Below are 27325 nucleotides of genomic sequence, written 5' to 3'. Positions count from 1 at the left end.
GAACCATGTGAAGTAGCGTGGTTCACGGATATATGAAAAAGACAAAAGTGTTCAATTTCGTTTGCATCAACCGGAATTTCAAAGTTCTATGACCCCAGAAGCTAGCCTGAAAATTTGAGCTCATTTGGTTATGGTTTAGTTGCTCCAGTTTTGATATGAAGTTAGAATGGAATTTCAATAAATTTAATTGATTTATTTTTCACTTTTTAACTCTTCTTCTAGAAAGTTTTCCTCAACCCGATAAAACTTTATCATGTAAGAGTTTTCTTATAGGTTTTGATTCGGGGAACAACTTTGTAGAACATCGCAAAGCGCTAGGAAATGATCCCGAAAAGATACAGATTAATTTTTTTAGCATATTTTGAAATTTTGCCGAAAAAAGTAAACTCTAAAAAACATCCTGTATCTTTCCAGGATCAATTCTTAGCACTTTGAGATGTTCTACAAAGTTGTTCCCCGGATCAAAACCTATAAGAAACCTATGAATAGGAAAATTTGATAGGGTTTTGGGAAATTTTCTATAAGAACATGTAAAAAGTTACAATTCTCCATATTAAATTAAATCAAGTTCCATACTAACTTCAGATCAAAACTGGAGCAACTAAACCTTAACCAAATGAGCTCAAATTTTCAGGCTAGCTTCTGGGGTCATAGAACTTTGAAATTCCGGTTGATGCAAACGAAATAGAACACTTTTGTCTTTTTCATATATCCATGAACCACCCTAATGTGAAGGTCCTGATTTTTCTTTAAAAAAAATAATAGCGCGTAGCTCTGCTCCCTTCCCTTTTTTAATTCAAAATGAAGTGCATTAGGGGTCTCAAATTTCATAATTCCACGTGCCTGGTCTTATTCCTTTCAGGTCGTAGTTTCCGAATATTTTTTTATACTTTCCTTGTAATTTTCACAACCAACATTGATAAAGATCCAGTTCAATATATTATTTTGAAATCCGAGTCTTAAGCTATAAGTTTCTTTTTTTTAAGTTACTGTGTCTTAGAAACGAAAAGACTAGTCTTCGATAATTGTTATAAAAAATAAGGACTAATTAGGCCGTTGCAAATATTTTTTGAAGTTTATGTCCCTCGACTCTGGTCGAGAAAGTCACGGGGGTGGGGGGAGGGGGGAATAAAATATAAAAATTGAAATAACAGGCTATGGTCTTAACATTTGAATGAAAAAAGTGTTTTAAAATGCATTTTACACCTGCCCAGTTGTTTTGTAATCATTTGTTTTAAAAGTATCTAATTATTGAAGAGTTTTTTTTCACCGAAATCGATCTCAGACATGCTAAATATGATCTCATTTTAAGGAAAATTTAATTTACTTTTAGAATCTACATTGACCCAGAAAGGTTATTTTTTCATTTAAAACAAAAATTTTCATTTTAAAATTTCGTGTTTTTTCTAACTTTGCAGGGCTATTTTTTAGAGTGTAACAGTGTTCTACTGTTCTACAAAGTTGTAGAGCAGACAATTAGAAAAATTTTGATATATAAACAAAAGGGGTTTGCTTATAAACATCACGAGTTATCGCGATTTTACCAAAAAAAAATATTGAAAAACGGCCATGAACGACCATGATCGATGACGACCAACTTTTTCAAAACTTTTTTTCGTAAAATCGCGATAACTCGTGATGTTTATTAGCAAACCCCTTTTGTCTATATATCAAAATTTTTGTAATTTTCTGCTCTACAACTTTGTAGAACAGTAGAACACTGTTGCACTCTAAAAAATAACCCTGCAAAGATAGAAAAAACACGAAATTTTAAAATGAAAAAAATTGTTCTAAATGAAAAAATGGCCCTTCTGGGTCAATATAGATTTGAAAAGTACATTAAATTTCCCATAAAATGACGTGTTCCAACATTTTTTACAATCGAGTAACGGAAATGGGAGAATTTTTAAAACTTTTTTAGTGTTTTTTTCGATGAAAAATACGTTTTTTTCAAAAGGGCACTTTTATCGATTTCGTATGATTTGAAAGAGATTTCGTGTGATTTGAAAGAGATTTATTTTATGTCTTTCTGATCCCATTTTAAAGTATTGATGCATCAGTGCTATTTTATGCAAACTAGATAGGAAACTGTCCCGCCCGTGTGGATCAATCGGACCGCACGCTGGACTCACAATCCAGAGGTTGCTGGTTCGAATCCCCCGGCGGGCGCTCTAAAATTCTAAGTGTAAATATGGGTATCTGGCGCCGTCGCTCCGTGCCGTACTCAAACACTTAGGAGCCCAGGGTGGCGAAGTCCTTGTAGTTAAAAGGACGGCACTAGTTGGTACTAGCAATAGTGGCCGACGAGCTATAAAGTCAACTTCATTTCGATAGGAAACTAGCAAGCTTAGGACAAGAGAGCACAGAGTAATCGATACCTAATCATTTCAAAAATTCAAAAATTCCGAATTTGGGAAAAAAAATTAACAGTTAAACAAATAACTAAATGAAGGATAAATTTGTTTGAGACAGCTCCGCAAAAAAACTTTTTCTTTCGCATAAAAAAAATCGTATTTATTTATTTTGGAAACCATTAGAATCCAAGCAACTTCATTTAATGTCCGTTTCGTAAAATGAACCCATGAAGGCACTTAATGATCTATCTATAATAACTTAACTAAGCCAATTTACGTAGTATAGGAACTGAAATAAATATAATTCTTAATCGATTGTATGTCCAATTCCAATCAACCAAGAAAATAATCGACTTTCTATAAGAGCTGAAACCGGTAGAACATTTTATAAGATTCCACTCTCTGGCTGTCATTCATCTCGATATCAATATAGTTGCGTTTGTCAATACATTTTTCGGTACCTTCAAAAGCATGCTTTGATTTTTTCGTTCTCTATTTTGATACCTCCCACTCTCGCCGGTCCATTTAATTTCGACACACAGAGAGTCCACTGTAACTGTTTAGTAAACTCTGTAATTCGCATGGCTTTCGTTAACTACAGTGAAAGTCTTGGACAAAAAAAACTTTTAACTACTGTGTTATTATGCAAACCGATAGCCTGAACTTAACCAGACACATTTTAAATACAGTCGTGCCTCGGTTTTGCACCGCATATGGGGGATGCAAAACCGAGGCGTGCATAACCGAGGCACAGAGCTTATGGGATTTTGGCTATATGGGAGACATTGGCTTTAATCGTACGAAAAATCATGCAAACATCAAAAAGTTATAGTGTTTTGGAATCGAGATGATGTCAGCTATCCATTAAAATTATTATTTCATGAAAGTTTTCACAAAAGTACGTATTTTTCCTGTATTTCAAAAATGCATATTTTTTTCTCTAAAGAAACCAAAAATATATTGTTATTGCAATATGGGTATCAAATGTTCAGGTTTTTTCATACATTTTGAATGTAATAATAACATTTTTTAAAAATACTCAAAATTTTCACAAAACTACGTTTTTTTTTCGAAAAAATACTCAAAATTTAAATTTTTACTATATGGGTATCAAACGATCGGGATTTTTTCAAACATTTCGAATGTAATAACAACATTTTTTGAAAATACTCATTTTTCCTGTATTTTTTGAAAATTACGTATTTTTCCTGTATTTCAAAAATGCATATTTTTTTCTCTAAAGAAACCAAAAATATATTGTTATTGCAATATGGGTATCAAATGTTCAGGTTTTTTCATACATTTTGAATGTAATAATAACATTTTTTAAAAATACTCAAAATTTTCACAAAACTACGTTTTTTTTCGAAAAAATACTCAAAATTTAAATTTTTACTATATGGGTATCAAACGATCGGGATTTTTTCAAACATTTCGAATGTAATAACAACATTTTTTGAAAATACTCAAAATTTTCACAAAACTACGTATTTTCGAAAAAATACTCAAAATTTCAATTTTTACAGTATGGGTATCAAACGATCGGGATTTTTCATACATTCCGTATGTAATAACAACATTTTTGAAAAATACTCCAAATTTTCACAAAACTACGTATTTTTTGAAAAAAATACTCAAAATTTCAATTTTTACAATATGGGTATCAAATGATCGGGATTTTTTCATTTCGAATGTAATAACAACATTTTAAGAAAATACTCCAAATAAGCACAAAACTACGTATTTTTGAAAAATACTCAAAATTTCCGTTTTTACAATGTGGGTATCAAACGATCGGGATTTTTTCATACATTTCGAATGTTCCGACAAATTGTTTAGAAAATACTCAAAATTTTCACAAAACTACGTTTTTTCGAAAAAAATACTCAAAATTTCCTTTTTTACAATATGGGTATCAAACGATCGGGATTTTTTCAAACATTTCGAATGTAATAACAACATTTTTTGAAAATACTAAAAATTTTCACAAAACTACGTAATTTCGAAAAAATACTCAAAATTTCAATTTTTACAATATGGGTATCAAACGATCGGGATTTTTCATACATTTCGTATGTAATAACAACATTTTTGAAAAATACTCCAAATTTTCACAAAACTACGTATTTTTGAAAAAAAAAATACTCAAAATTTCAATTTTTACAATATGGGTATCAAACGATCGGGATTTTTTCATTTCGAATGTAATAACAACATTTTAAGAAAATACTCCAAATAAGCACAAAACTACGTATTTTTGAAAAATACTCAAAATTTCCGTTTTTACAATATGGGTATCAAACGATCGGGATTTTTTCATACATTTCGAATGTTCCGACAAATTGTTTAGAAAATACTCAAAATTTTCACAAAACTACGTTTTTTTCGAAAAAATACTCAAAATTTCCTTTTTTACAATATGGGTATCAAACGATCGGGATTTTTTCAAACATTTCGAATGTAATAACAACATTTTTTGAAAATACTCAAAATTTTCACAAAACTACGTATTTTCGAATAAATACTCAAAATTTAAATTTTTACAATATGGGTATCAAACGATCGGGATTTTTTCAAACATTTCGAATGTAATAAAAACATTTTTTGAAAATACTCAAAATTTTCACAAAACTACGTATTTTCGAAAAAAATACTCAAAATTTCAATTTTTACAGTATGGGTATCAAACGATCGGGATTTTTCATACATTCCGTATGTAATAACAACATTTTTGAAAAATACTCCAAATTTTCACAAAACTACGTATTTTCGAAAAAAAATACTCAAAATTTCAATTTTTACAATATGGGTATCAAACGATCGGGATTTTTTCATTTCGAATGTAATAACAACATTTTAAGAAAATACTCCAAATAAGCACAAAACTACGTATTTTTGAAAAAATACTCAAAATTTCCGTTTTTACAATGTGGGTACCAAACGATCGGGATTTTTTCATACATTTCGAATGTTCTAACAACATGTTTAGAAAATACTCAAAATTTTCACAAAACTACGTTTTTTCGAAAAAAAATACTCAAAATTTCCTTTTTTACAATATGGGTATCAAGCGATCGGGATTTTCATACATTTCGAATGTAACAACAATATTTTTTGAAAATACTCCAAATTTTCACAAAACTACGTATTATCGAAAAAAATACTGAAAATTTCCGTTTTCACAATATGGGTATCAAACGATCGAGATTTTTTCATGCATTTCGAATGTAATAACAATATTTTTTGAAAATACCCAAAATTTTCACAAAACTACGTATTTTCGAAAAAAATACTCAAAATTTCAATTTTTACAATGTGGGTATCAAACGATCGGGAGTATTTTGAGTATTTTTTTCTAAAATACGTAGTTTTGTGAAAATTTTGAGTATTTTCAAAAAATATTGTTATTACATTCGAAATAAATGAAAAAATCCCGATCTTTTGATACCCATATTGTAAAAATTGAAATTTTGAGTATTTTTTTTCGAAAATACGTAGTTTTGTGAAAATTTGGAGTATTTTCAAAAAATATTGTTATAACATTCGAAATGTATGAAAAAATTCCGATCGTTTGATACCCACATTGTAAAAACGGAAATTTGGAGTATTTTTTTTTCGAAAATACGTAGTTTTGTAAAAATTTTGAGTTTTTTAAAAAAAATGTTGTTATTACAATTGAAATGTATGGCAAAAGACCGATCGTTTGATACCCATATTGTAAAAATTGAAATTTTGAGTATTTTTTTTCGAAAAAAACGTAGTTTTGTGAAAATTTTGAGTATTTTCTAAAAATGTTATTATTACATCCAAAATGTATGAAAAAACCTGATCATTTGATACTCATATTACAACAACAATATATTGTTGGTTTCTTTAGAGAAAAAATATGCATTTTCGAAATACAGGAAAAATAAGTATTTTTGTGAAAACTCTCATGAAATAATAATTTTAATGGATAACTGACATCATCCCGATTTCAAAACACTATAGTTTTTTGATGATTGCATGATTTTTCGTACGATTAAAGCCAATGTCTCCCATATAGCCAAAATCCCATAAGCTCTGTGCTTTAGTTAAGCACTGGGTCGTGCTTAACCGAGGCAGCTGAACGGTGCAAAACCGGGACAGTGCAAAACCGAGGCGTGCAAAACCGAGGCATGACTGTAGAATAAAACATGCCAACTCGCTGGTTAAAAATGCACACCACTCGAGTTCATGCAACTCTAGTCAAAAATTCTTCATAAATAATAATAAGTGTGTTTGCCAGTCATTCTTCTGCACACTAAAACAAAGAAAAAAAAAATATGAAGAATTTAGCAGCATTTTTCGGCTGAGAAAGTCGGAACTGGCAATTGCAGCAAAAAAACACACACTCACACAAATACACTCACAATCGCAAACGATGGTTATCTTCACCACATTTGAGCTGAGAGTGAGTGTGAAAGAGAGCCACTACAAAATAACACTTTGCTGCAAATGCGCTTTCCCTCCCACTCACCCCCTTTGAAAGAAGAAGAAGAGGAAGTCAAAAAGAGTTGAAAAGCTCATATCGCCTGCATCAAGTTCAAGTCCAAGAGAACTCCAACAAATTTAGTCGGCCTTTCATCTTTTAGCAGCTAATTTGAGCAGATTTGCATAATTTTCTCGAACTCTTGGACGCGCGCGATAAGATCGCTCAAGTTAAGTTGAGTTGCTCACAGAGCGTGACTTTTTTTCTGTGAGAACTTCGCTTCTTCACTTGAAAGCGCTCTAATTTAGTAGAGCAGTAGAAATTTGAGACGTGCGCGCGGGGGTGGTGAGTCCGGTTTTGGAATGCCAACTCGAGACAACTCAAAGTGAAGAGTTAGAAAAAAAATGAAGAAGTTCAACAACCGGCGTGCGCCCACGTCGAGCGATAAGAATGATTAAGAACAGTTCGTTTTTTTTCCTTCAAAAAAGTGGAAGAAACGAGTAAACGAGAGTCAGACTTAACACACACATGGCTCGAGCTCTTTATGGTGGCGGCACACTGTCTGATGATATATATGTGCTATAATTAATGTTCTATATGATTAGGAAGGGGAAAAAAGTTAAAGCTTAACAAGTTAGCAACGAAGAACACTTAGAGAGGAAAGCAGTTTAAAATGTATTATTAGAGTAACCGTTATTGGCAATAAAAATACCTTAAATCGGTTTAGACTTTTTTCTGCAAAAGGTTAACTGCTATTTGAAAGTTCTTGAAGCTTTCAAAACAGTAAAACACAGTTATTCAACCCCTTTAAAAATACGCTCTTTTCAATTCCGTCGTGAAACTACTTACTTTTCCTGTCATTCTTGAACGACGAAATAGCCTACTTTTCTGTACCAAAAATAACAGAATCGAATAGCAACACTTTTCAGCACTTGTTACGAAAAGTAACACTTTTCAACATTTTTTTTTATTTAAACGATTTATTGACAAAATACATGCAAATTTGACATAAAACTTCACTCAGTGTGTGTTTTTTGGAATTGCAAAAAATGTTGTATGGAACTCGTTGCAAAACTCGATTTTTTCAGCACTCTTCGTATTTATCCAACTCGGTGAACCTCGTTGGATAAATGTACGACTCGTGCTGAAAAAATCCTCTTTTTGCAACTTGTTGCATAAACTACTATTTTGCAATTCTACTGTGAAACTACCAACTTTTCCTGTCCTTCGGAAGAGATGAAACGGCTTTCTTTTTCATACAGAAAAAAAACTGGTTTTAAGAACTGAAAGTTGAACTTTTCAGCACTGTTTTGAATTGCAGCAAATCTTGTCATTAGAGCACTCAATAAAGCTTTCTCATCTGATAAAAGTGAAAAATACTACAAAAGGAAATGAGCAGAGGGATGATATGACTTGTGTCAATTTCACGAAAAAAAACTATATTCTTGGACATGATTTTTATTAACATCCCTTGTGTTTTAATTTGAAATAATTGTGTTATCTAATTTATTTATACTTCTAACTGTTTTGATGGAAAAATGCAGAAATTCAAAATTGTTAATATTCGAAATTGGTTGATTATGAGATTTGCTAACTTTTTAAACAGGAAAGCAATTCCATTCCAAATCGAATAAAAAGTTATCCGTTCGAGCTAAATTAGATTCTGGGGGTTCCTTGGCCGGAATAAATAAATAGACCCGTATTTTTGTTTGTACTATGGTGGTCCAAAAAACGGCAATTTTCGTCAATTTACGCAAAAACCTAATTTTTCAAAAAATCATAGCTAAAGGCCGTTTCAAACAATTTTACCAAATGATAGGTGCTCAATTTGGCTTTCAGTCTAAAAAATCTAGCCTAACGTCGTTTAGACCTCACTAATCGGCCTTACATTTTTAGGGGTTGTTTGGACATATAAAACTAGCATGTAAGTTTATGTTTCAAAGGATCAAAACAAACTTTTTATGCGTGTTTCTATTAAGAAATTGACTTAGAAACACGAATTTGATAAAATTATCACCAGAAAATGGAATCTGAGGGGTCCTCTGAACAAAAATTTACACCCAAAACATTTACCGAAAGAAAAAGTGTATATTTGATATGTTAAACTGCCTTACCCAAAGCGTTCTCAGTCTCATCGAAATGATATCTGGATGGAACACTTTTTTATTTGTGTTTGATATTTTTGCATTTTTTTTTTCACTATAATACCAATAACTTTCCTTAGATTTTACCTAGGTACTATGGTCATGGCCAAGTCCTGCCAAGACGGGGATACTAATGCATACATACATACATTCATAACTCTCTTTAGATTTTACCAATTGGGAAACTTCACCCTTCATTTGACTGTATTTTTAAGTCCTTGTAGATGCAGTTTGAGTTTTGACATTTAATTAAATAATTCTTTACACCCAGAATTGGGCATCGGCATACGAGAGGATAAAGAGCCCGGTTCGGTAGTAAAATGGTACTGTGTGCGGACGGAGAGGATAAATCCCGAAATTACCGAGAGTACTTTACTCATGAGTTCATTTTCCAAAAAAGTACATCTATCAAAAAAAAAGCACCGGCACCGAGACTCGAACCCAAGACCTTCGGCACTCGTGATGGTTACAAGCAAACCCCTTATCTTTGTGTGTGTGTGTGTGCAACCAACCAAACGGGACCACGCGGACGCTTCTTACAAATTGAGTTGTTTTCATGTATTTTTAAGATCTACATTCTATTCATGCAAATAACTCGCATAGGCGTTTGGAAGGTGTTAGCTCTGCCGAGCTTCGGTGATCCATTTCTACGCTGGCTAGCCGAGCGCGAGGTACTTCAGCTTTGTCGACAAGCCCCGCCCTGAAGAACGTTTGCACCAATCGGATTCAAACGTTATTTAGAACTTCCGAACCCTTGTCAAATGGACAAGGACCCAGCGCGTATATAGTTTGATGGTGGTAACAGTATTCCTAATTTCAGTCATAGCTGACCAAGTCGCGATGGCCTATTGGTTAGCATTTTTGCTTAAAAATCCAAAGGACGGGGGATCGAACCCCGACTCGAGCGCGGCTTTGATTTTTCGTTCATGTTCAGAGTTTCAAGATTAATATTTCCTATACCATTCGCCTACAAAGTGAACACCGTAACCAGTCAGCCACGGCCGCTCCTTAAGCAAACCCCTTCTGTTTGTATATCAAAATTTTTGTAATTGTCTGTTCTACAACTTTGTACAACATTGTTCCACTCTAAAAAATAACACTAGAAAATTAGAAAAACACGACGTTCAAAAATGAAAATTTTTGTTCAAAATGAAAAAATGACCCTTCTGAGACCGGCTCCGTAACTAAATGGTTGCGGCTTCTGCCTCGAAAGTAGAAGGTTCAGGGATCAAATCCCGGTCGGTTCCCTTGAAATTTGGAATCAGGAATTGAACTTTGAATACGAACAAAAAACCTTTAAGAATCAGGTGGGACTCGAACTCACACCTTTGGATTGATGGTATGGGACGCTAACCAGTCGGCCATCATGGACTACTAACACCGTCTTAAAACAGCCCAGGGCCATCTCATATACTCATGAACTGGACGAAGGAGTCGTGGATTGCCTGACCCGAGTCATCTGCATTACCAATCTATGTCCGTACAATTTCAGAAGAAATTGTTAGCCAGAGAAAGGAATTCGCTTTTAAGGTTCTCGAGATATGGTTACTAACCGAACCATCTCAGTTGAAATAAACTGTGGTCATGGCTAAGTCCTGCCAAGACAGGGGTTCAAATACATACATACATACATACAAAATGAAAAAATGACCCTTCTGGGTTATTGTAGATTCGAAAAACACATTAAATCCCCTCAAAATGCCATGTTCTAAAAAAATTTACAGTCTAGTAACGGGAAATAGCAGAGTTTTCAAAACGTTTTTAGTGTTTTTTTCGATGAAAACTACGTTTTTTTCGGAATTTTGAGTATACCATTAAATCGGGCGTCGTACATTAAAAATTTCTTTGACACCAAATTTCTATCTTATCACCGTTTCAAGCTGCAAATTATTGAAAAACATGTCTTTTTTCGCATGTTCATAACTGGAAGAGGTCGTACCCCCCTCTTGATCAGGGACAAAAGTTACCCCTTAGGACAAAGTTTCACGCAAATCGAAGAGGGGTCGGGACAACTGCTGTGTGAGTTGGCGGAGAATTACCAAAATAGAGTTTTCAAATTAAACTTCAATGGGAAAATTCAACTTTTGTCAACAGTAACCACAAGTTAAGTGTGTTTTCACTTCTTTTAAGAAGAAAATTTTCATTTTTTGTCAGTAATTACCTATCACAATAAAGCAAAATCATAACACTTTAAAACTAATCACTTTTTTGAAATAAATAGTACATTTCGTAATAAATCAACTATTCTGGGGGATGACCATGTGGGGAATGGATCATTCTGGGGAATGGGATAGAACCGTCTTGTATAGCATAAAATTAATGAACAATTTAGCAATGTTTAAAATGAACTTTTCACAAATATCAAAACTGCGCAGTTCTTATTCGTAAAAGTGTCAACTTCCAAGCTGTATTAAATCTTTACAAAGTTCCATTAATCGCAACTTAAAATTCCATTTCTTTTGACATGGTCAGCAAACATCACGTTTTTGAGATCATCATTAATTCAAGTATGATGTACAATTTTTGTCACTTTCCGTAATCCCAGGTGCAACAACCCCTGTTCATCACGCTACTCCGACCATCAGAAGTACGTTCTCCACTCTGTTGACAGTACGCCTTGTTTGTGCGAAAATTAACGGTTCGTGCTCTGCCCAGCAAGCAAGTTTGTTCGCAGAATGTTGCTGTTCTGGCAGAATTTCCATACCCCTGCTGTTGCGAAGCTAATTTTTCCATTAGCCACCGCCGTTAGTTCACACTTTTACTAGAACAAACGCGGCTGACGTCCGACAAATGAGCAATAAATATTCATCAAATTGATTGATAAAATTGGTCCACGATCTGGGCGCAATTAAGGGCGCCAGACCTGGCGATGGCGACGGCGATCCAGTTCCAGAAGTCCAACCGACCGTATCTAGGAGGAGGAGGATCATGTTTCTAGTGATGAGCGTGCCTCCCTTTGTGTGTAGATCTAAAAACGGGTTAATACAATTTAAACCAACCCATAATTATCATTTAATTAATGCACACACCGACTGGATGCGCCAGCTGATCGCAATCGAGCCGAGTTAATTTCTGCCGCCACTTTCCAATCGACTCGAGCTTCCTAGGAACAGACATCTAAAACCCGGCGATGTAAATCAACTGCAACGGGATGACCATCAGTCAGCCCATCAATCTTAGCAGGAGATTTGCCCTAACGTAATTCAAAGCGATGCCATCGCGGTAGTGTGCCCCTGATGACACTTATCCCCCAGGCTTGAGGACTTCACGGCCCATCAATACTCTCCGACGGCTGTTGCTCAGCTGGTGCGGTTTAGCCGCCCAGCTGGTTCAAGTACGTCCTCTTAACGCAGAGAGGTTCCCGGTGGAGAAAGCTACAACATTTGAAGAGTCCGGGGCTTTCAGTCTGGAGGATGCATTGATTTAATTATGACTCAATTACCTGGGGGGCATCATGGGTGAACTTCCCCCTCCTTTCTTCCCCTCTGTTAAATGCTTAAGAAACCGAAGGAATAGAGTAGGTTACAAACCAGCTGACGTGGATGAAATGCGTTGAGTTGTGCAAATAACCGTTAGAATTGGTTGAAGACGCGTGACGCGTCAAGCTGGGTGACAACCCCAGCTGAGCTGGCTGAGTAGTTTGAACCTTGATCTGGGGTGCGGAGAATTGTGCAGCGGGATATTAATTTTGACATATTTCGGCTTTGTCGAAAAAAAAAACAAAATCCATTAATGTTCCTATTATTTATCACGCATCAACTAGGGCGATTCACATCCAAAGAACTACTTTTCCAGTTAATGCTCCCTAAGCGATAAATTTTATGAATCGCTAATTAACCTTTCAGCACGCACGACTCTGCTACATCTTGCAACTAGCCCTAATTAATGGTTAAACTTCCTCATTCCAAACTCCTTAACCGAGAAATCCATTAATAAAGTAAGTCGTTACCGCAAGAAGACAGCCGGCGACGGTCTGACACACAACCGGCGGCGGCTGCAGCAGGGGTGAGAGATGTGTCAAGTTACGTTCTCATCGCCTCATCGCCGGGACTCTAATCACGCAAACCGCAGCAACCTCGGGAACGGAATCCTCCGAGACCAAGGAAGCCCATCATCAGCGTGCCAAGAACCGTGCAGTGAAAATTCGCACTTTGGCGCAGCACAAGTTCGCAGCTTGGGACCGGTAATCATTCCGGTAAGCTCTCGGATTTCTCGGCCACTTTCTTCTCAGGCATAACTCCACGCTGGAGAGTGGTTGAGTGTGATGCCTTATGACAGTCACGCCACCTTTCCTTTTGTGCGATCAAATATTGATAATGACTTCTTTCTTTGCTTCCGTAGCTCTGCGCACGTAGCGGCCCCACCAATCTCAACGCAATGACTCGATGTGAACTTGAACTTTTCCATTTCCAAGTCCACTTTAAACTGTTTCTCGATTACGTCTAATTTTGCCTCTTGCCATCTTCTTGCTCTTATCCGATGCTTTCCAATATGCGAGTACAATTTTACCCTCGACTTTGCAATAACCACATTTCTCAGCTGAAGAAGCAAAATCAAACTCACGACCTCCAGGGGAAAAGAAAGACCATTATCAATCACCCCCAGAGTCTCCGCTTTGTGGTGATTGAGTATTTGATTAAATCAATCTTTTACGCAGAACGCGCGCGGAATGATTTGCTACTGTGGGTCAAGAATAGATCTGAACAACGAGCATCAGTGATGAGCAGGCGGAGATAACGCGGAAAAGTAATCGAAAGATTTCATCAGCAAGCGACGAACCCCCCCTGCGATTTTGGTTGGGTGGTCACCAGAATGATAGAGAGAAAATTACTTTCCTTACGAAAGCATTTTATTTAGTGCTAAATGTTGGAGACCGAAAACAGAGAATTTAGATTCTGATGATTTTAGGAAAACAAACCCCAACTTTGGATTTTTCAGTCTTATCAAATATTAGACTAGATTTTTTTTTTTTAAAGATCTAGAAATTTCACAAATCTTGCGTTTTTTTTTACATTGAAAAACTGACGAATGATTGTCGAGCTATCTGGAAACTGGAATAACCTAATTTTATTTAACAAAAAAAAGCAAGGCTGTTTCTCAGCAACTAGAGGTAATAGACCCTATCTATTGCAACTCTTTTATCGGTCTATCAGCACTTTAATTTTAAATACAGCTTACATTAAGTGCTTTTGACTGTTAAAAAAAACAAACAGCTCAAATAAAATGAAGCAAGAAAATCTTCGTTGATGATTTTTCATAAAAATTGTGTTTTGATAGCAGAAAACTGCAAGAATGATGAGAATTTCTCGGAAAGCTCAGTGTGACAAAAATGGGTATAATTCCCCTAATTCCGATATAAAAAAAAACTCAAAATTTAAATTTATACAGAATTTTCTTAGCATAAAGATTTTTTTATGGAAAGTTAACATTGATCTTAACATGTTAACATTTGTGGAGTTAAAACTGCCACTGAATCCGCTTGGTAAATGCTGGCTCCGATACTCTTCAAGGGTGTTCCCATCAGGAACAGGGAAAGATTTACTTTACTTCACTTCAATCTTAACAAGGATACACGAAATTAGTTTTGTAGTTGTGCTTTGAATTTTAAATGCACCGCAATTTCTAATCCAATGTGCAAATAAATTTGTTTTTTTCTTTATATGACATCTTTAGGAAAAATCTTTTAAAATGCAAAAAAAGCGACAAAAACTCAAATTATATAAAATTTATAAAAATCATATATTACATTTAAATTATTTAAAATGATTAAGAAGCATAGATTTAATTTTTCTTTTAAATAAAAAAACAAATTATTTTTGATTAATTTAAAGTGACTTATAGTCCGATTAGGTACATGGAAATAAGAGCAATGAATTTGCAAAACAATTTACTCATTGTATTTTTCTGTTCCTGTTTTAACCGGAATCAATCGAGTAAATTACAAAAATATACAAAAAATCTTATTTAAATAAATTTGTAATAAAATATATATTCATCTATTTCCACAACCAAATTTGAATTTCCAGAACAAAATTTGTTTTTTTTATTTCTAATTCTCAGGATTCGGGAATTCCCGATTTTGGAAAATCCCGGGAATTTCCGAGATAAACGCACCAATTTTGAAGTTTTTTGAAAAAACAAAATTTGCCCTCTGATTTTCAAGGTTAGAGCGACATAAAAATATTTGCAACGGCCTATGCGCCATGAAAAATATCAATGTTTTATTCTGTTCTTAAGCTAATTTTTTTTTTATTCCGGTAGTATTCAATCATGTGAAAGGTAATCAATTCCAGAAATTTAAGAGAATGTCACTTTTTATTTTACGAATTTGGACATATTTCTGCCTATATTGAACCAGATCTTTTTTGGGAACTTGTTCAGAAAACTGTTTTCTGTAATTTAATTGATTCGAAAATGTTTTAAAATGCCATGGTGTAATATGACAGAAGATTGATAAAAATAGGGAGCCTATTGAGTAATAAACAGCTTTTTAATGAAATAATCTATGTTTTGCATTAATTACTCCTCAAATTTGTATTCGGGCAACATGTTGCTGTATTTTTATTAAAAATTATGCAAAGAAAAGATTTTTATTCGGTTGTCTTGAAAGCTAGAAATGTGGCAAATTTGATTCGGAAACTTTTTTTTTGGCGGTCAAATATTGGTAAAATATGTTAGTTAGAGTCCATCAATACATTCATCGATTTTCAGCGAATTTTCTGAAGAAATGTTCAATAAAATCGATAAAAAAATCTTTAAAAAAAAGTTGCTTCAGACTTTCCCGACGAAATATTACAGACTGATGCACCGAAATTTTTGTTACACATATTTTTGTTTTTTTTTTTTTTTAACTGTCGCTATAATTTTTATTAATCCTCAGTTGCATGAACTACAGAAGAATATAAAATAATGTTAGTATTTTATTATAAAAAAAATGTTTCAGAATTGGGTCCGTAAATCTATCATCAAAGCCATCTGTGTCTGTGGTATCAATTAAGACAAAGATTGCAGTTTCATCGATTGCAATGATAGAAACTCTTAAATTTTCTAGAAAAGTATTACTTATTCCAATCTGTTTCAATTTGTCAGTATTTTCAGTAGTCTTATGAGCATTTCAACTTCTGCCTTAAACACCACAAGAAAGTTCATTTATAGATGCCAATCACTGCCCCCCAGTGGTCGACAAAAAGCTTCTTAATGATTTCAATAAAAACACTTCCCATTGTCTTCTTAACCTAGATGCCCTATTCGATACATCAAAAGCATCAGTTCCAGCCACGAGACCTCTCTTACGAGAGCCATCCCAAGCCAACATCCCCCGGGAGCCAGAAAAACCTGCTACCGAACCCTTCATTTCCGCACTTGAATATGCCCAAATTGGTGCTACCGCGGCCGTCATCGTCTCCTCGGGTTAAGAGTGTATCAATAATAGATACCAGGAAGAGAAGTGTTGTAGGGGGGGGGGGGAGATCTAGCACCCGCCATGACCGATTGCCAACAGCAAACATCATTTCAAGCAGAGACACATTGATCACAGTAAAAAAAAACAACAACATTAAAATTTTAAATAAACATTGTCAATTTGGTACTTGAGAAAGAGTTTCATGCAAATAAACATTAAATTATCAATGTACACAAGAATTGAATAAATTTCTATTAAAACCAAAGAATAATTATTCACACTTTTCATTGTGCCTAACAAATCACAAACGCTAAAGAAAAAGGTCTCAAATGTGTGCCACCGTGTTGGTCGGCCATGTGGCCATTACTTCGAACTCGACCCCAACACTCACTATAGCTTCCCAAGCCGACAACTTGGAATCGAACGAGTGATAGAGAGAGAAACCACTCAAACAGCAGCAAGTTCAAGGTGGCACTGCAACAGCAGACGGGAGCCTCCCCGCGCCGACTACCAACTGCCACTAGCTAGTGATAGTGTGTCGTGCACTCACGCTGGTGGAAGTGTGTCGGATCGGGTCTTGGGGTCATTTCGTTGATTTTTTTTTCTTCTTGTGGAAATGAGTTGTTTCTATTGATTTGGGTTGTTTTACGTGAGTGGTGATAGTTGGGAGTAGCAAATTTAGTAATTTTGCTAAAATTAAGCACTTTACTATAATAACAACAAACTCATCGAAACTTCCAGGTCTCGACAATTCGTCTGTTATGTGCTACACCCTTACCAAAAATCATGATTTTTTGAGTTCCATATCCCACTTTTCATACGATTTTTTCAGTTCAACCCATATAGCCATTTTTATGGTTGTAGTACCTGAACTCAAAAAATCGTATGAAAAGTGGGATTTGGAACTCAAAAAATCATGATTTTTGGTAAGGGTGTATGTTGTGATAACGACCGTACTACACGGAGAAAAAAGAGCTCCTAAAATCGTGAACAAGCGTTCATAAAAATGGGAACCACGAACAAAGTGTTCAAATTTCATGGTACGTTTTTCAAAATCGTACCATGGGATTCGAACACTTTATTCGAGGTTCCCATTTTCATGAACGCTTGTTCACGATGTTAGGAACTCTTTTTTTCTCCGTGTAACCATAGTACATTTCGAGAAAATAGTTTTTTAACGTTTGTCAAACCTTTTGAAGTTATCGATTGAAATACTATCGCTAAACAAATGCTTCAAGTTTCAACTAATTTGGTTACTCCAGTTAAAAGATACAGTAAATAATGTAAACAAAAATCAGTAAAGCGCGTTTCACAAGTTTGTCTGGATAATACAGAATGTATTACGTGTCACAAGCAGTGATACTAAGTCAAAATTTGACAAATCTGTCAAAGTATTGCAAATTGACTAAAATTTTGTAAAAATCTGGCAGACGAAAATCAAACAATCATTAATGGTTAGGGGTAGGGAGAAAATGAATTAATCCATAAGTTTGTAAAATTCAGAAGGTGTAATTTATTGTATGGCCTTTTTTCACACACACCTTAATTTAAATTTTTCAATAAATTCGTTAACTTTTATTGAAAAGTTGTACAAAATGGACACAAAGTGAAAAAACTTGCAAAATCTCTCAATATCTTTCACAGAGATGGGTGAATCTTTATTCTGGCTGACACTTGAAAAATCTTATATTCCCAGATTTATCTGGAAATCTGGTAACCCTGGTCACAAGTGTGCACAGAGTTCCTATTCAAACTTAAATAAGCTTAAATCAATAGTTCAACCGACTTAATTAGCATACTTCAAATCAAAACATTGATCCTTTCACTGTAACTTGGATTTTGCCCGCACTATTCTCTCGTACTTTTGACAACAAAAACTCGAAAACCCAGGCAACCAGTTGTTGTTTATTAACATTTCCAATCGCATTTTCAACCAAATTGAACTTTCGCACTTTCAAATTGCGATTGACAGCCAAAAAACAAGCGGCTCGCTTTGATCATTTTTCAGAAGATTTTGAATTTTCCAAGCCAGTTTGACAAGTCGGAATAGTGCGATCGATAGCAATAATTTAGTGCGAAGTCCAAGTTAGTGGGAATTGCGCAATATAAACTGCTTTTTTATTATTATTTTCCAACAATTCGATGCCTGTGTGCTCTTTTGTAATAAGCTTGCTGGGATTCCTACCTAGGAGCAAATCCAGCCCAAAACAAGAATTTTCTAGGTGCTTTATTCTTGACCGTCTCCGATTTCAATGAAACTTTGTAGACATGTTATCCTACGCTTATGTAAGCCATTTAGTGTATATGGTGCCAGTTTCACTCGATAATGACCTTTGAGAAGGGCGAAATGTTTTCAATATTGTTGTAATTCGTAATTAAATATTTCTGTATCAGAAAAGACTCACGAAAAATTCGGAGCAACTCACCTAAAAAACTACAAAAAAAAAACATTTACTGAAACTGTTTTTTTTTTTAAGTGCTCTAAACGTCAAAATTATCAAAAACAGAATACGAGAATCGATTCTCCAGATAATTTTACATAAAAGTCTCCATATTGACCACTGTCCTCAGTCCAATCCTTGTGAAGTTACAGCGGGTTTAAAAATAAAAATGTTGAAAAAATTGTTTTTTGATGGTTTTTTACCATTTCTATATGACAGACTTGATTTTTCAGTCTCGCAAACATTTTTACCGAAAAGCTCGTCCGATTTCCCTTAAGATTGTCTTTGACCACATTTCAATTGGAAGGATGGGCTCACAGATATAAGCTAATTGCATTACTCATAACTGAAAACTTAATATTTTTTTCAGTGTAGTTCAATGGATGGTAGAATCCTGGATAGTAAATTAGCTTAAATCATCAACAAACCGAGTTATTTCAAAGTCATTCTTATGGGAAATTGGACGAACTTTCTGGTAAAATATTTACGAAACTGAAAAATCAAGTCTTTCGTATAGAAATTGTAAAAAATCATCAAAAAACATTTTTTTCAACATTTTTATTTTTAAATCCGATGTATCTTCACTACGATTGCACATAGGACAATGGTCAATGTGGTGATTTTTATGTAAAATTGTCTAGCGAATCGATTCCCGTATTCGACTCTTGAAAATTTTGACGTATAGAGCACTTTAAAAAAACAGTTTCAGTAAATGATTTTTGTATTTTTTTAGGTGAGTTGCATCATCCTTCATTTTTCGTGAGTCTTTTTATGACATCTCAGGTTATTTTCACAATAATTTTGAACGAAAAAAATCGTGGGCTCACCTTCAAATATAACTTTTTAACTTGGAAATCAGAAAATCTCATGAAAGTGGCGTATTTTTTCTTTAAGTGTATTTTTTCGGAAAGCCCTTCCAATTTCCTACAAGTTTGTCTTTGGCCACTTTTTGATACGATGCGATGGCTTCGAGATACATAAATATTTAAATTAGGAAATACAAAAATATTTAAAACACTTGAGCAGTTCTCTAGGATTTCGGTCATTCGATTTTTTTTGTATTTTTTAATCCGACTGAAACTTTTTTGGTGCCTTCGGTATGCCCAAAGAAGCCATTTTGCATCATTAGTTTGTCCATATAATTTTCCATACAAATTTGGCAGCTGTCCATACAAAAATGATGTATGAAAATTCAAAAATCTGTATCTTTTGAAGGAATTTTTGATCGATTTGGTGTCTTCGGCAAAGTTGTAGGTATGGATACGGACTACACTAGAAAAAATAATACACGGTAAAAAAATTTGGTGATTTTTTATTTAACTTTTGTCACTAAAACTTGATTTACAAAAAACACTATTTTTAATTTTTTATTTTTGATATGTTTTAGAGGACATAAAATGCCAACTTTTCAGAAATTTCCAGGTTGTGCAAAATCATTGACCGAGTTATGAATTTTTTAATCAATACTGATTTTTCAAAAATCGAAATTTTGGTCGTAAAATTTTTCAACTTCATTTTCGATGTAAAATTAAATTTGCAATCAAAAAGTACTTTAGTGAAATTTTGATAAAGTGCACCGTTTTCAAGTTATAGCCATATTTAAGTGACTTTTTGAAAATAGTCGCAGTTTTCATTTTTAAATTAGTGCACATGTTTGCCCAGTTTTGAAAAAATATTTTTGAAAAGCTGAGAAAATTCTCTATATTTTGCTTATTCGGACTTTGTTGATACGACCTTTAGTTGCTGAGATATTGCAATGCAAAGGTTTAAAAACAGGAAAATTGATGATTTCTAAGTCTCACCCAAACAACCCACCATTTTCTATCGTCAATATCTTAGCAACTAATGGTCCGATTTTCAATGTTAATATATGAAACATTTGTGAAATTTTCCGATCTTTTCGAAAAAAATATTTTCAAAATTTTCAAATCAAGACTAACATTTCAAAAAGGCCAATCATTCAATATTACGCCCTTTTAAAATGTTAGTCTTGATTTGAAAATTTTGAAAATATTTTTTTCGAAAAGATCGGAAAATTTCACAATTGTTTCATATATTAACATTGAAAATCGGACCATTAGTTGCTGAGATATTGACGATAGAAAATGGTGGGTTGTTTGGGTGAAACTTAGAAAACATCAATTTTCCTGTTTTTAAACCTTTGCATTGCAATATCTCAGCAACTAAAGGTCGTATCAACAAAGTCCGAATAAGCAAAATATAGAGAATTTTCTCAGCTTTTCAAAAATATTTTTTCAAAACTGGGCAAACATGTGCACTAATTTTAAAAATAAAAACTGCGTCACTTAAATATGGCTATAACTTGAAAACGGTGCACTTTATCAAAATTTCACTAAAGTACTTTTGATTGCAAATTTAATTTTACATCGAAAAATGAAGTTGTTACGACCAAAATTTCGATTTTTGAAAAATCAGTATTGATTAAAAATTCATAACTCGGTCAATGATTTTGCACAACCTGAAATTTCTGAAAAGTTGGCATTTTATGTCCTCTAAAACATATCAAAAAAAAAAAATTAAAAATAGTGTTTTTTTGTAAATCAAGTTTTAGTGATAAAAGTTAAATAAAAATCACCAAATTTTTTTACCGTGTATTATTTTTTCCAGTGTAGTCCGTATCCATACCTACAACTTTGCCGAAGACACCAAATCGATCAAAAATTCCTTCACAGATTTTGAATTTTCATACATCATTTTGTATGGACAGCTGCCAAATTTGTATGGAAAATTATATGGACAAACTAATGATGCAAAATGGCTTCTTTGGGCATACCGAAGGCACTAAAAAAGTTTCAGTCGGATTAAAAAATACAAAAATTAAAATTGAAGAAATAAGACCGATTTCGTAGAGAATTGCTCACTTACGCCCTTCTCAAATGTCATTATCGAGTGAAACTGTCTTCATATACACAAAAATGGCTTACTTAAGCGTAGGATAACATGTCTACTAAGTTTCATTGAAATTGGAGAATGGAGCATGGAATTGCTCCTAGGTCCAAATTTATTTATAAAAGTGCATTTAGTTTCTAAACCATAACCATTTTAGGCTGCAAATTATTGAAAAACACGTCTTATATTATATTTCATCACGAGATATAAAAAAATAGACCTTGGATTCGTGATTTGGAACAAAAGTTACCTCTTAGGACAAAGTTTCGCGCAAATCAAACAGGGGTCGAAGCAACTTTTGTGTGAATTGGTGCGAATTACCCAAAATTTAATGTATTCCAAAGAATTTACACTCGATTTTGCAAGATTTTTCCTGGTTTTTTTTTGTGAAAATTTTGAAGTCGGGAGCTAAAACTTCAAATGATATTTGCATTGACTAACAATTTTTGCTTTCTTAATTTTTTTATTTGCGTTTTATTCAAACAATTTAAAACAATGTTTTATTTGTTTAATTTGATTCATTGGATCCAACTCGAACAAATTTTGGTGAAATGACCCCTGCTGAAAAGGCGAAAGCTTGTTTTGCATTGCATTTTTTCTTTTCACATACACTCGTGAAACACTTTTACCCGCTGTTTTCTTGTCTTATTTTGCCCGGGATGAAGTTTCAGTCGATATTCTTCTGTTTCTTTTATCTCTTCGCCACGCAAGCTTGTGTTCTTCCTCTTTCTCTCTCAGATGGAAGTGTAATTACAATTTAGCATATCTTCAGCGTGTACAACTACGCCAAGCGAGGGGGAATGGGAATCAACCTAACTGTAAACAAACCGTGCGCGCACATACACGTTGTGTGTACAAAAGCTTCTTTGCACACACACTCGCACAGAGCTGTCAATAGTGAGGTGAGGTGAGGTGAGCATAATCAGACGTATAGGTACATCAAGATGGGCATTATGCTGGCTGGTTTGTCCAGGAGCATCCCCACCTACCACGAGTCGGTTGATGGATATGCACTATGATGACGAAGGTGCTCGCGCAGTTGTGGCATAAAGGGACGGATGGTCCATTTGCAAACTCATGTTGGCAGGAAAAGGGCTCAACAACAGGTTCCCCTCCACGTATAATACGCAATTATTGAGGACAAATTACAATTGAATTATGGGCCGGGCTCGGGCATTGTTTGGATTGTTGGCCCGTGAGTTGGCGAAGGAATGTAGGCCTGGTTGGGCTGGAAGTGCATTACTGCGGAGAAGGTCAGGACTTTTGAGGTTAAATATGCTAGTCATATTGATAGGAGGCATATTTTATCTCTTATCTCTGTGTCTATAATTCACACTTAACGTTCATAGCTCATCTCATCTCATTACTTCTGAACCGGTAAAAAATCGAAAAAAATAAATTTAACAAAAAAACAGTCATCAATTTTAATTAAAAGGAAGATTTTTTTTTCAATTAGACCATTTTTTATATTATACTTACATAAAAATTAAAATGTCAACTTTCTTGAAAGAAAAACGAGAGTTGCGTCAAAATAAATTAAAATGTAAAAATTAAATATGATGTAGAATAAATAGCGATTTTTTTTTAAGTTCAACTATAAATATGCCATTTTAAAAATAACATTTATATTTGCAACCTGATAACACAATGGCATTAAATAAAAACTTAAAAAAGCAACTGCAGCAACATAAAAAAAAGCTCTAATGAAAGTTAGGAAATGATTGAAAGTAATGTAATGATTTCTCCAAAAAAATGTCTTGATACTGGTTGAAAGCTTAAAAATGATAATTAAAAATGATAATATAAATTTTGCAATTAACATTGGTACAACATTGCCAGATTAGGAAAAATTTTCAGAAAAAAAAACATTTGAAGCTCACTAAATTACAGTAAACCGGGGTGACATTGAGAGCCGGAGTAACATTGATAGGTTGAAGATTTTTACAAAATTAAAAAAAATAAACAGAATATTGAGCTTGGTAGAGAAGTGTTCAATTAACCTCTAGAAGCAGATTTCAACACATTTAGAAAAGTTTCAAAAGTTAGTTAAAAAAATTATAAATAGGACTATTTAAATGCAATAAAAGTATCATGTTTTACTCATCGTGAATGAGTTCGAATCGTAAAACGCACTGCATTATCGGATTCTATGGACAATTTTACAGCTAACACAGCTAAAATGAGTTTTTTAGTTACAAGTTTCAAAAGATGTTAAGATATAATTCAAAGATATTTTTAAATTCTAAAGCATTTTCAGAAGAGTTAACTTCTAATGAATTTTGATCAAATATCAAGTTTTTTACTTACTTAAGGGGTTTGTTTAAAATCATAAATTTTTATATAACAGAATATTTATTAGATCTCTTAAAAACATAATTTTCAATCAATCCTAAAAGTTTCGTGAAAATATTATTAAGAAAGAAACTATTTATTCTCAAAATTTAGCCATGCGCAAAGGGAACTGTCAAACAAAATTTTGAACCGATTTGGTCACAGCAGTAGTGAGATATATGAAATTTCTAACTTCAAAAATCTATATCTTGGCAATGATACAAATAAATGCCTTCAAATTAAATTAAAAGAAGATTTACATCTAAAGATGTCTTAGTAATGATCAATTTGTCGTAATTGATTAAATTTTTTCACTTTAAAGATATTTTTTTAGAGAAATACAGTGACTATCAAATTGCTGATTTTTGTAAAAACAATTTTCGAAGAAAGTATTTTTAAGCACTTTTGAAATATATATTATTTTTTTTGAAAATAAAAAACGTACAGGGACAAAGTGTGACTCAGCCATCTTGAAAATTATAATCATGAGAAAAGTCTAACCGGTTAAACAATATTTGAAAAATAAGTATCAATGTCGCCGAGGTTTACAGTACTTGCACTCGTATTAAATTACAAAATTCAACGTGAAAAATCGCAAAGCTTTAACTGAAAATTCGCTTTTATCATAAATTTTCAAATTAATTTTCTTGTTTTTTTGTTGTATTCAAAAATCAAATACTTGATAAAATATGTTTTGAGTGATAAAATACATTAAAGACACACTTTTGATAAAAAATATAACACACATTATTTTAAATTCTGTATTCAATGCGCATCTTGCTCAGAAGCTTCCGTGGAATATTGAACTAAGAAATCATTTCCAAATATAGATAGAAAATATCCAATCAATGTTTGCTAACATCCAAGCTTGAAAATATACAATTAAAATAGATTTTTGTTTTTAATTTGAGCGTGTACCAAACTTAAAAAAATGATAAAAAAGAATTCTTTATAGAGATAACAATAACCTGTAAAAAAGTTTAAACCTTTCTTTGATAAGAGTATTGTTTCTCATGGAAATAAAGAAAAACGGCAAGTTAACATTCATAAATAAAAAAACTAATGTAGGTATAATTGTTAGATTCGTGCTGAAAAAACATCATTTTACAACTTGTTGCATAAACGACTTTTTTTATTCGATGTGGAAGTTCAATGCTTGTCCCGTTCTGCAAATACGGTGTGATTGTCTTTTTAATGCTTTCAAAAAAATTTGCGATGGTATCGATGGTCACCAAGCGACAATATTTTAAAATTTTGTTGAGTAAGTGTTACAAATAAGATGCCAAATGTGTCAAATCGTGATGTTGAGGAATAATTGTATTTACAGTCAACTCTCTGGTTGTCAATATCCAAGGGACCGTCGAGGAAGAGAATCATCAGTTTACAGAACTATGCAAAATGAAGACTCGATTGAAAATATGTTTTTCTTGGTACCCAGCTATGGGAGAGAATCATGGCAACGTCCAGCAAACAAAAACAAACTAATGTCAAACACCCTTCAAAGCTTCGTTTCGCCAAGAAAAATGTCTATGCAAGCCATGAGAAAGTAAAATTATTGACAACCGGAAGAGATTTTTAAAGCAAACAGAATCCAAGGGACCGTCGAGGAAGAGATCCTTGAAGAAAGAGAAAATATCGAGGAATAAAGCCAATCAAAGTATGCAGTTTGAAGGGACTGAAGAATTCTGGAGTTTTTTTTTTTGAAAAGGACCAATAAACCAAATTTTCAGTTTTTGATTTTTGGGTGTTTTTCAATACCCCTGACTCAAGGCGGTTCTAAAAACACCCAAAAAGCAAAAACTGGAAATTTGGTTTATTGGACCTTTTCAAAAAAAACTCCAGAATTCATCGATAGATGGAGCAATATTGATATCGAGAAGATCTACAGCCAGAGAGTCGACTGTATTTGTAAAGATTTAATTATGAGCAACAGATTTTTTTTCGGTTTATCGAATTGAATCAAATTGAATTTCCTACAAAAGATATAAAATCACTTTATCACTAAAGATCGACTTTTAATGTCTTCTTTTGATATTAAATCTTAAAAATTGTCTTTGTTTTCTCACAAACTTCAACTCTACTCACCACTAAAATTAACTTCATCTCCACTGCCATTTCTCGTCGATGTCGCGCCGTTGAACTTGAACTTGACCTCTCCGCTTCTGCCTTGCTTCCAGATGATCACAATTGCCGTCTCAGCAGCAACTAATCAGAACGATCTTTGCTTTCCAAAATCACTCACACAAGGTCTCACACAAGTCGCTTCTTCGGGAGCTTCAATATGCTTAAACTCTCACTTTGTCTCAAGAACACCAAACTCTTTACGACCGCCTCGTGCCACAATACACTTCTCCAAAGTCTCCACAACTGTAACACTCTGGAACTGTACTGAAAAGCTGTCGTCGATGGCTTCCTGCGCCGCTTCTGTGTGTTCTGGATGTTCTGCTGCTTCTTCACAGAACCAATTACACAAAATAAAACCAGTGAAGAACCCACGAATGCACACTCTGGTTCCAAATCGGGGAGGTTCGTCGTTCCCTGCTCAACTGCTGAAATCGGACTGTGCGTTCGGACGGCCAAACAATCTGGTTTTAACATCCACAGCAGACCCCAACCCGTGGCCAGCGATGAACCTCCCCGCGCAAGAGGTCTCAGGGGGAGCATCGCAAGCGACGTTACAAGCGCGGTGTGGCGTCGCGCTACAAACGTGCGATGAACTCGGCGAAGATGTTGCATCGCGGGAGGTGTTCACTCCGGTGGTTCGTTGGTCGCAACTTTGTCAAGTTCAAGGTAAGCGATCGAGCGGGAGAAAGAGAAGAGAGCTCTCGGCGGATCGTGGAGTGATGCAAGGTGGAACTGGTGAGAAGAAGAGTTTGGAGTGACAGTTAACGGCAACATGGTGACGAATGGTAAATAAAAAAATATATTTAAATTGTTACAACATTTAATTGAAATACCTCTTTAATGGTACATTATACTCTCAATTCAGTTTAAAATGTGAAATGGAAACAAGGAAAAGAAGTAAAATTACAAAAAAATCTGACATAAAAGATGTACTCATTCCCAGATTTAATTCTACCATGATTTTTTTTTTACTGTTTCCTAAATTAGGTTTTCTTCGCTTTTTCAATAATAATAATTATTATTATATCTCTTACTTACAGTTACTGCTAAAGAGGAAACCGAGAGAAAAGAGAGTTACACTCTTGCTCACTGTCTTCCCCGAGATCGCCACCATGCCCAACCGGCAGGAACTACAATTTTTAAGTGTAGCAACCCACCATGGTGTTCCA

At 34.1% G+C, this 27325-nt stretch overlaps 1 protein-coding gene across 1 annotated transcript in view; it reads right to left on the bottom strand.

Moving 5' to 3' along the window:
• LOC6039875 overlaps positions 1-26590 on the bottom strand; it is a 90655-nt gene extending 64065 nt beyond the window's left edge. Inside the window, exon 1 of the mRNA XM_038261157.1 lies at positions 26118-26590. Within this exon, the coding sequence (XP_038117085.1) occupies positions 26118-26147 (30 nt within the window). The 5' untranslated portion in view covers positions 26148-26590. The remainder of the gene's footprint in view (positions 1-26117) is intronic.
• Between the last annotated feature and the right edge of the window lie 735 nt (positions 26591-27325).

Source organism: Culex quinquefasciatus, chromosome 3 (assembly GCF_015732765.1).
Source record: "Culex quinquefasciatus strain JHB chromosome 3, VPISU_Cqui_1.0_pri_paternal, whole genome shotgun sequence".
NCBI classification, from domain to species: domain Eukaryota; kingdom Metazoa; phylum Arthropoda; class Insecta; order Diptera; family Culicidae; genus Culex; species Culex quinquefasciatus.
Note: the sequence above shows the minus strand (reverse complement) of the source record. Positions and strands in the feature narration are given on the sequence as shown.